This window comes from Quercus lobata, chromosome 8 (assembly GCF_001633185.2).
Source record: "Quercus lobata isolate SW786 chromosome 8, ValleyOak3.0 Primary Assembly, whole genome shotgun sequence".
In the NCBI taxonomy this organism is placed as follows: Eukaryota; Viridiplantae; Streptophyta; class Magnoliopsida; order Fagales; family Fagaceae; genus Quercus; species Quercus lobata.
Window position 1 is genome coordinate 12,530,868 of NC_044911.1, and position 11,134 is coordinate 12,542,001.

Consider the following 11,134-nt stretch of genomic DNA (forward strand, 5'->3'; position numbering starts at 1 on the left):
GAACAAAATATGAAAAATTTATATAGACATATATAATACAAACTGTTAAGGACAGTATATAGACTGCTTCACGCTTATATACAAAACTCTCAAACTAGGTAAATTTTTATTTTCTAAATGGATAGTAAGGTGGTAACACAAACACTTCATTTCTGACCAATAAAGCCATTAGAACCAAAGACCAACTTATTTTTAAAAACCAATACACTCATTTAAGTGCCAAGAATCAGAGCAATTAGGCATTCATAACCCATAAAAAGAAGGAAAACACACAGCAAAGCACATTGATCATGGGGGCCTATGAAAATATTGGAAAATAAGAATCAGATGGACTGAGGACGACAACTCAACTTGTGAACTAAATTATGAAAGTACAAAAATCAATTAAAGGATATTGAAGTATTGAGTTTTCAGGAAAATCTCAACAATTTTACAAGAACTCAGTTATGCAACTCACTAAGCCCTCTCTAAGTATCTGTAACTGATTGCTGATCTCCTCTTGCCTCTTCAAATCTGCTTCTAAGGTCTCTGAACAATAAATCATCATCTTCTCCAAAATGGTTGCACTCTTTAACAAATATTTTAGCAATTCTATTTCAGCTACTTTTCCGCTAAAATTTGAGATGCTGAACTCCTTGAGACAAGATCTCAAACAATGCGGTACCGAGTTCAATATCCAATAATTCCCAATCAAGCAAGCGTTTGGGTGCAGTCCCTAAATGACATTAAGAAACCATTCATAAAAATGAAGGGCACTTTTATTTCAGTTGCGTTAAGACTTGAAAATACTGACATTTAAAAATCTACCTCAGGAATGTCTAGAGACTCTAGATTAGGAGTTTTTTGAAGCAAGTCCATCAGTATTTCTTCAGTATATTCACCAGGATCAGCAGAGGGTTCCACATACACCTCCAAATGCATTAAATTGTGGAATATAGATAGATGAGCTAGGAAGTTATTTGCACGGGACACAAACTGAAAACCACCACCACCCCAACCCAAAAAAGGTAAAAATAATGCATTAGTGGTAACATGGAGGAATCTCGTGCACGCAGGTGTGTATATATGTGTGCGCACAAATCTGTGTTCATTGCTTTAAAAAAGAAACAAAAATAATTATATTATTGTCCTTTAATTACATAACAAGAAAGTAAGGTAACATACACGAAGGGTTGCTTTTGATATTCTAAGAGACTTGACACCTTGAATTCCAACTAGTAGTTTAACTGCACGGTGAACAGCTTGTGGCACAGAACTCAAGTTTGTGAAATCAACAGATGCATCAACCAATGAAGATATGTAACAAAATAAAAAGTCAGCTGTTAAATAAGTTTCGCAGTTTAGAGATATCAGGTCTATTGCATAGATTTTGATCTCACTATCAAGCAACTGTAATGGAGCCAAAGGGTCTTCGTAGATGGTCAACCTTCTTAAAGTTGGAATAGAAATGGTGATATTGTTGATATTATTCCATACACATTCGTATAAGACCAACTCTTGGAGGACTGGACAGCCAGAAAATAGTTGTTGGCAGGACTGGTGATCCAAAAATGTAACAGATGAAAGATGTAGGATCTTGAGGCCTGAGAAGCAAACAGAACTCGGAACCTTTAAAACATCGGAGCCCATTACTAACTTCAATGTACTTAATGATTTGGAAGTAAAAAGGCTAGGGGGCAACAAAATGGTTGTTCTTATAGGTAGACAAAGATCAAGCTCCTGAACATTATGCTTTATCACAGAATAAATCCACAAATAAGAACGGAATGCACTGACATGCATCATAAATAATAGAGATAGACGCAATTTCTGTATATGTGCAGCATCATGAAGGAGTACCCTATCCACCAAATTAAGCAAGCACGTCCCTAGCTCAAACTTTTTATTATTTGTCTTCCAAAAACACAACTCATCATCAAAATCAAAGTTTAACATACCGGTCCACATGTACCTCCATTTTGTTGATAAGATAGAAGTTCTTACTGCATCCTTGGTAGGGAGGAATGAGAGAATATAATGAAGAATGCTGTCAGGTAATTTTCTGATTATATCTTTGCCCTCACCCTCATCCTGTCCTTTCTTCCTCCTACATGAAAATATTTTAAATTTGTAATCAGAATTACAACAAAAGTAAACAGTAATGAAAGAATGAGATTATCTTTTTCAGTGATTACAGGGATTTCTAGTCCTAAACCGCAATAACAAACCCCAATTACAGTTCTTTTTTTTCTTTTACACATACAACGTTTCATTCCATACAGCACTAATAATTTTTAATTCCATATTTGTCTATTTAATGGCAAGATGCACTTTAAACCAGAAACACCTAACCATTTCTAAATCCCTTACAAAATTCAGAGGCGCTTGGCTCCAAATGCAAAACTTAATGAAAATAATGATTATACCTCCAAAAAAAAATGATATTAGCCAAGGCCATATGTCTCAACTAGCACTTCCTTCTGTTTCCGTCGAAGGCATCCGGGTTCAAGTCCCCCCACCCCCATTGTAACTATTGAATTATCAAAAAATATATATCAACTTCTTCCACTAAGACACAACAAAAGCTAGTATGCGATTATTAAATTAAAAACTAAAAAAAAAATCATAAATCTTATCCACAAAACAGAATATCATGTTAACAAAATAAGTATGCCTAGCTTATATGCTTACAAACTATTTGAAACTCCATAACAAAATCAATTGAGTATTACTTCAAAAGATATTCCCCAAAATCATTCAGAAATAAACTAAGTCCCTGAAGATGAGGGCATGATTTCTGCAAAAAAAAGTTCTAAACTAATAAAAACATATCAAGAAATTTAACCAAGTTTCTCAGCAACATACAGACAACAACCAAATACATAACTATATATTTCCGAGATCCAAAGGTCAAATTGTTGTTCCATAACAAACAAGCTAACCAAAGCAGTATGAGAATTATCATCACCAAAATTGCATTAGACACAACAACTTCAACCGTTAAATGTATCAGCTACATCAGATGGAACCAACTTAAATCCAAGTTCTATAAACAAGTTAAGACAATTTTATATTAAATGATTAAATTCATCATTTTCTAATAATTTAAGTTTTTGAGTCAATCGGTAATTTACCATGGTATCAAAATAGCAATCCTTAATTCAAACCTTATCTCCACCTTACCTCCCATTTAAAAATTCCCCATGCGTTCGGCCCCACTTAATAAGGGTACTTATATCCCACACGTGAGTCGTGAAGGGCGAGTGTTTAATTAAATGATTAAATACATCATTTCTTAATAACTTAAACTTTCAGGACAATCATTAATTGATCATATAGCATAAATGATATAGCTCATTATCTTTAAGTAGAGAATCCGTGTTAAACAAGGCACACAAGTATCTAATATAAACAAGTACCACATCACAGAAACACATCGCTAAGAACAGGTACCCAATGAAGTTTTGAGTTAAACCCATCTTCGTTCAAAAATCACCTCCATCAAACAAACAATACAGCCACTTGAAACACAGTAACCATGTATAAAACACAATGAAATTCCAATGCACATTAGACCCAATGAAATTACACCCAGAATCTGGAAACCGAATTCTAATCGGGTAAAGAAAAGGAAAATAGAACAGGGAGAGAAAAGCAGATACCTCTGACTCTGAAAATGGTTGGCTGAGAAATAGAGGAGAAATGTGGCAGAGCCAAACAGAAAGACAAGAAAACTTGGAGCAATGGGGAGAGAGATTAATGGGTTTTCAAGGAACGCGGGAAAGTTTTGGGTAGAGACTGAAAAGTTTCAATTTCCTTTCTTGTCTAGTGTCTCTCTCTTTTTTATTAAATAATTCTTGTCAATGACTATTTTTTTTTTTTTTTTTTTGAGAAGAATAAAGTATATATCAAAATAGAGTGACCAAAAATAAAGTATATATCAAAACTATATATTATAGTTTTGTACGATATTTATTGGGTTGGTTTTTTTTTTTTTTTTTTTTTTTTTTGTAAAGAATAGTTAATATCTATGAAGTTTGGGATAATGCAAATTAGGCCCAAGATTTTAAAAACATACCAATTTGATATGAGAAAAAAGAGAAAATGAGTTATAGTTTATGAACAAAGTTGATCAGTTTTGAAAAGTCTTGAACATAATTGGCATTCGTCCAAACTCTAAAAGTGTTAACTATATTTTCCATTTCAAGACCCTCATTTTCTATTATTATTTTTTTAATAAATTAGATAGTATTTTAAACTTATGGCATCAGCTTCATGATAATTAATTTTTAACATCAAGTCTAAAAGCTGATTAATTTTTTTTATGTAAGTGGGGTATTGAACCATAGATTTCATATTTGGTGACAAAATACTTTATCACTTGAGCTACCTAACACTCTCACTTTAATTATTATGTTTGTGTGGGAAGAGAGGAGGAGATTTTTATAATTCCTATGACACTTCACACTTCTACTTTCTCCACTTTTTTTTTTTTTTTTTTTGGGTCAATACTTTCTCTTTTTCACCTCTGTTAGCGTCTCTCAAGCCTTCTGACATCGTAATTTACACACCCGAAAATATGAGATAGTAAAAGGAAAGGGCTTTCTTTAAAGTTATAACAATCATACACACAAAAGTTATAAATCTTAAAATTTCAAACATGCACAGGTTTATAGTTTTTTTTTCCCCCCCTTAAATTTAAATAAATAAATAAATAAATAAGAAAAGAAGAAAAATACTGTTTGCCTTCCATGGCAAGAGCCTCATTTGACCTTATGAAGCTCATAGCCATAGCCCATAGGTGTAGCATTAAGATCTTATAGGGTTTAAAATAAATATTTCCTAAAATACTGTAATTATCAAGTTAGAGAGACATTATTCATCTAACACTCACACTTGACAAGTGCTTTTAATTCAAGAGTAACTTACTTGAACCATAGCAATGCTTCATGAAGGTTTCTTAAGAATAAACCTCAGGTAATTAATCCACTTTACTAGTTCAAATGTTTTCTACTTATTTTCCCCATATTTGCTAGCATTCTGTGGTCACGGAAATGGAAGGAGGCGCTTGAGAGTTGCTTGATCTGCAGTGCATAGCTGCTGGTCTACCTCCATAAAAGTCCATATAAGAGATATTAAGGAGCCTTGTTCTGCGTAGGTAGTAGATGCCGCAGATATTCGTGTACCTACCACCTAAAATATTGATTCATTCCTGACATACGAGCAAAAAATGTAATACGCTAGTTCAGTTCATTGTATTCAAGTCTCCAAAGAAAATTCTACTCATGTACTGAAAGAACTGGAGATTAGGAAATCTCCGTACCTTTTCAAAACCAGCACTATCTTCTTCCTGACCATAAACCCATTAGAACCAAAGAGCAGCTTAATTGTAAAACCAATACTCCCATTTAAGTGCCAAGAATTAGATCAGTAAGGCATAAGCTCACAAAAAGAACACGCATACCACAATGAAAAGTAAAACATGGTGACCTAGGAAATCAAATTTTGGAAGGTAGGAATCAGAAAGACCAACGAACACAACTCTTCTTGTAAACTAAATTATGGAAGTCCAGAAATCAATTCAAGGATGTTTTGAGAACTATTGAGTTTCCAGGAAATTCTCTACAATTTTACAAGAACTCAATTATGCAACTCACTAAGCCCTCACGAAGTATTTGTAACTGATTGTTGATCTCCTCTTGCTTCTTCAAATCTGCTTCAAAAGTCTCTGAACTATAAATCCTCATCCTCTCCAAAATGATTGCATTCTTTGACAAATATTTTAGTAATTCTATTTCAGCTACTTTTCCGTTAAAATTTGAGATGCTAAACTCCTTGAGACAATATCTTAAACAATGGGGTACTGAGTTCAATATCCAGTCTTCCCCAGCTAAGCAAGTTCTCGGGTCAAGTCCCTAAATGACAATTAAAAATCATTCATGAAAATGGAGGCCACTGTTAATTTACTTGTGTTAAGACATGAAATTCTAGACATTTAAAAATCTACCTCAGATATGTCTAGAGACTCTAGACTAGGTGTTTTTTGAAGAATGTCCATCAGCGTTTCATCAGTATATTCACCAGGATCAGCAGAAGGTTCCACATACACCTCTAAACGCGTCAAATTGTGGAACGTAGGAAGATGAGTGCGAATGTTTTCTGCATAGGAGACACACTGGAAACCACCCCCAACAAAAAAAAAAAAAAAGGTCAAAACAAAGCATTAGTGGTAACATGGAAGAATCTCACACTGTGTGTGCACATCTATGTGCATGCAAGCGTGCAGAGAAAACATTGTTTTAAAACGAAACAAAAATAATTCAATTTGTTAATTGCATAATAAAAAAGTAAGGTAACATACAAAGAGGGTTTCATTTGATATTCTAAGAGACTTGACACCCTGTATTCCAGCAAGTAGTTTGAGTGCACGGTCAGCAGCCTGTAGGTAATCATTCCCGTTTGTGACATCAACAAATGCATCAACCAATGAAGAGAGGATACAAAACGAAAGGTCAACTGTTAAATAAGTTTGGCAGCTTAGAGATATAAGGTTTGTCGCATAAATCTTGATCTCACATTTAAGGAAATCATCTGGAGCTAAAGGGCACTCATAGATGGTCAGCCTCCTTAAGGTTGGAATAGAAATGATGACACTCTTGATATTCTTATATACACAACTGTATAAGACCAACTCTTGGAGGACTGGGCAGCCAGAAAAAAGTTGTTGGCAGGACTGGTCATCCAAAAATGTAACTGAAATATGTAACATCTTGAGGGCTGAGAAGCAAATGGAACTTGGAACCCTTAAAACGCAGTCCATGTATAACTGCAATTTACTCAATGATTTAGAAGTAAAAAGGCTAGAGTGCAACAAAAAGGTTGCTCTTACGGGTAGAGAAAGATCAAGCTCCTGAACATTACGCATTACTGCAAATTTTACCCACAAATAAGGACAGATCAGTCTGACAGGCATATCAAATGATAGACGCAATTTTTGTATATGTGCAGAATCATGAAGGAGTACTCTATCCACCAATTTAAGTAAACACGTCCCCAGCTCTATATTTTTTTCTTTCGTCTTCTCGTAAGACAAATCATCATTAAAATCAAAGTTTGACATACCAGTCCACAAGTAACGCCATTTTGTTGATAAGATAGATGTTTGTACTGCATCCTTGGTCAGGAGAAATGAGAGAATGTAAAGAAGAATGATGTCAGGTAATTTGCTGATTATATCTTTGTCCTCACCCTCGTCCTCTCTTTTCACAAGCTTCTGAATTTTGGAACTAGGAGATGGAAGAGCAAAATCCATGTCTACTACTACTTTCTCCTGCATGAAAATATTTAAAATTTGTAATCATGATTACAGCAAAAATAAATAGTAAGGAAAGAACCTTTACAAGGATCTATCGCCCCAGGCATTAATAACAGATCCACATATCAGAAAAATAATAATAAAAAACAATAACAAACCGCAATTACAAATTTTAGTTTTTTCTTGTACAGATGTATAAAATGCTTCCTTACACACGGCACTAGTTGCATTTTTAATTCCATATCTGTATGTAGAATAGCAAGATGCACTTAAAAACCCAGAAATAACTAGCCAGTTTTAGATCCCTTACAAACAAAATTCAAAGTATGACCCTCTCAAATCAGCCACTATGAATTAGTCTCATGCTTTGTTACTCTTTTCTTCTCTGCAGCATTAGTCACATCTTCAATAATTGCATAAGAAAACCATTTGCAACTTTAGGATCTATATAGGACCCAGGAAGCACAGACACTTCATTAGTATAGGACACTAATAGGCACCTTATAGTTAAAAAAAAAAAAATATATATATATATATATATTTTTTGAAATTAAAGTAAGTAAATTAGTGACATATCAAACAACACAGAGAATCAGAAGCAAGCAATAGCAAGCTTAATAAATCAACAAAATGCAAGCATAAGAAATATCAAAATGATCATACATCCTAACATTTCTATTAGACCCATTTATCTATTTCCAGTAAAAGAGACTTTTAGGACTAACTATGAGGCTATATAGTAAATTCAATGAACTTTTCCAATTGATGGGTTTCCTAAATTTCATTCTTTTTTAGGTTCTGCAAATACCCAATTAGAAAACCCAAATCCAAAAACAACCAGAACAGAAGAAAACTGAATCCTAATCAAGCACTGACTTGGCCTAAACAAATAAGAATAAAAAAAGGGTTGAATAGGAAGAGAAAAACAAATACCTCTGGCTCTGGTTGGCAGAGAAATTTTGAGAAGGAGATATGAGGCGGAGCCAAACCGAAAGACGAGAGAACTTTTTGGGATAATGATGGGGAGAGAGATTATTGGATTTTCAATGGAAGGCGGGAATTTGTTTTGGGAAAGTCTGAAAAGTTTCTAGTGAGATTTCAATTTCCTTTCTTGTGTTGTGTTTGTGAGACTTGTGTGGTTTTTTTTTTTTTTTTTTTTTTTTTTTTTTTTTTTTTAATAATGTTATTTTAATTGTTTTAGCCGGAAATAACGTTTTGGGGTTAGTAACAAAATTTGATGAAAATAACATAAACCAAAACGAGCTGCTATCAAAATGTATGAATAAAATTGACAGTGAAAATGATATTTTTGCATTTTTCTGTATGTTTTAATCATTCTTCTCTAGGATTCATTTATCAAAAATATATATTGCTGTCTCGGATGATATTTATTGGTTTTTTTTTTTTTTCTATTTTAGAAAGATGATTATTACATATTTTGAAAATCTAATCGTTGAATTACATGTTTTTTACGCTTTTAATAAACATGTCAAATTTTGTTCTAATCGGATATTATTTACTATATGATCTATAAGTTTATATTTTATGCATATTTTTAATTTATAAAAACTTGCAAATTAAACGATTTATTGATGAAATAATTATTAATCTTTAAATTTCTAAAAAATTTACAAGCTGGCATGGAAAATATAAGGAAAAAAATGTAATTTAATGGCAAATTTGTCTAAATAGTAAATTCACCTCCAATAAAAAGATATTGAGTAAAGTTGTAATCTAAAACTACAACTAATTTTGTAACTAAACTTTGTCCGTTTATACATACCAACCTCATTCTAAGGTTTTATTTTGGAACTAGGTGATGAAAGAGCAGGATCAATATCTACTACTTCCTCCCACATAAAAATCTTTAAATTTTCTAATTAGGATTACAACAAAAGTAAATAGCAAGGAAATAATGAGATTTATCTTTTTTTCATTTATTAAAAGGATTTGTCGTCCCAGACCCCAATAACAAACCCCAATTACAAGTTTTAGGTTTTTTCTTGTACAGATAAATACAATGATTCCTTACACACAGCACTAGTTGCATTTTTAATTCCTTACTTTCTTTGTTATTCTTGTTTGCTCCACGGCTTTAGTCACATCTTACACAATTGCATAAAAAATAAATAAAAATAAATAAAACCATTTGTAACTTCAGGATCTATATATGACACCAATTGGGCAACTTGTAGTTAAAGTTGTTTTAAAAAAATACATTTACGTTTAGAGTCACAAAAAAATTCACAATTGTTGAGATGATAAATTGTTATTGGGAAAAAAAAGGGGTATGTTAGTGATAAACTCAAATGAAAACTAATAAAAACTTGTCTACTCAAATGTTGTGAAAAATATTGTGCATTAACATTACAAGAACATAGTAAAATAATAAGTTTATTGAAATCCAATAAGATCTCAACCAAGTACTCCTTTTTCCTCTTCAATGCAAATGTTATACTAATGTTATTGGTAGACCCAAGTGAAAATCAATAATAACTTGTCAACTCAAATATTATGAATAATGTTGTCTCTAGCATTACAAGAAGATAAGTAAAATTGTAAGTTTACTTATCATTTCGCTTATTGAAATCCGATATAATATCTTCACTAGGTACTCTTTTCCCCCCCTCTTCAATGAGAAAACATGTTACATTGATATTAGTGCCATATCACACAATAGACAGAATGAGAAGCAACTAATAGCCAGCTTAATAATTCAACAAAATGCAATCTTAATAAATCAACAAAATGACCATACATCCTACAAATGCATTCATTTCTTTCAGAACTATTTATCTATTTCCTGTAAAAGAGACTTTTAGGACTAACTATGATGCTATATACTATAGTAAATTCAATGAACTTTTCCAATTGATGGGTTTCCTAAATTAGAAAACTCAAATCCAAAACAACCAGAGCTGAAGAAAACGGGAAATCGAATCCTAATCAAGCACTGGCTTAGCATAAAGAAATAAGAAAAGGGATATATATATATATATAGAGAGAGAGAGAGAGAGAGAGAGAGAGAAAGTTGAATAGGAATAGAAAAACAGATAATACCTCTGGCTCTAGCTGTGGCTGGCTGAGAAATTTGAGAGGAGAAATGCAGTAGAGCCAAACAGAAGGAAGAGAGAACTTTGGGGTAATAATGGGGAGAGAGATTAATGGGTTTTCAAGGAAGGCGGGAAAAGTTTTGGGTAAAGTCCGGAAGTGGATTTCAATTTCCTTGTATTGTGTAAAACATACTTCTAGTGTTTATCCTTCAAACTTTAAATTTATTATTTTTTTAATATTGTATTATTGAATTTATATTTTTTTATTGTTTTAAGATTTAAATTGTTTATATTTTTTATTTGTTGTATTATTATGTTTGAATTGTTTTTTAGTTTCTCAATACTTGAATTGTTATATTGTTATACTTTGAGAAAGTTTTGTAATGTTAGAACTTGTTTTTTTAAAATGTTTTATGAATTTTAATTTAATGTAATCAAAATAAAATTTTAATAAATTATATATACTATATGTGTGTGTAAAAAAAATATATTAAGTGTGGCCGGATGGATACTCTCAAATATCCGAAACGAATTTAGGGGGAGGAAAATAGGAAACCCTTCTCATACTTGCCCTGTTGTCAGTCTTAAAACATTATAATTTAATGTAACTAACCAATCCAACCTAATTTGATGTCTTGGGCTGATTTTTATGGGTTAGTTGATTGGATTGGATTGATTGATTTTTTTTTTTTTTTTTTTTTTGGAGCTTTGGGTCAAGTCAGGTTTGAGTTATAGTTTTTTCAACCTATTTGACCCAACCCAACCAACCATGTATATAATTTTATTC

The 11,134-nt window shown here is 32.4% G+C and overlaps 2 protein-coding genes across 3 annotated transcripts; both read right to left on the reverse strand.

Moving 5' to 3' along the window:
* Positions 1–226: 226 nt before the first annotated feature.
* On the reverse strand, positions 227–1,066 carry LOC115958429. Its single transcript, XM_031076846.1, has 2 exons — positions 808–1,066; positions 227–715 (listed from the first exon to the last, which is right to left on the reverse strand). Exons 1-2 carry the CDS (start codon positions 919–921, stop codon positions 431–433), a joined length of 399 nt encoding a protein of 132 aa, XP_030932706.1. The 5' UTR covers positions 922–1,066; the 3' UTR covers positions 227–430.
* A 4,444-nt stretch (positions 1,067–5,510) lies between these two features.
* On the reverse strand, positions 5,511–8,433 carry LOC115958428 (putative F-box/LRR-repeat protein At3g59160). 2 transcript variants are annotated; one of them, XM_031076845.1, is made up of 5 exons: positions 8,228–8,433; positions 7,102–7,309; positions 6,341–6,906; positions 5,987–6,154; positions 5,511–5,894 (listed from the first exon to the last, which is right to left on the reverse strand). In XM_031076845.1, exons 2-5 carry the CDS (start codon positions 7,289–7,291, stop codon positions 5,610–5,612), a joined length of 1,209 nt encoding a protein of 402 aa, XP_030932705.1. In that variant the 5' UTR covers positions 7,292–7,309; positions 8,228–8,433; the 3' UTR covers positions 5,511–5,609. The 2 variants fall into 2 exon arrangements, with proteins under 2 accessions (XP_030932705.1, XP_030932704.1); XM_031076844.1 differs by having other exon boundaries at positions 6,341–7,309.
* Positions 8,434–11,134: the final 2,701 nt, after the last annotated feature.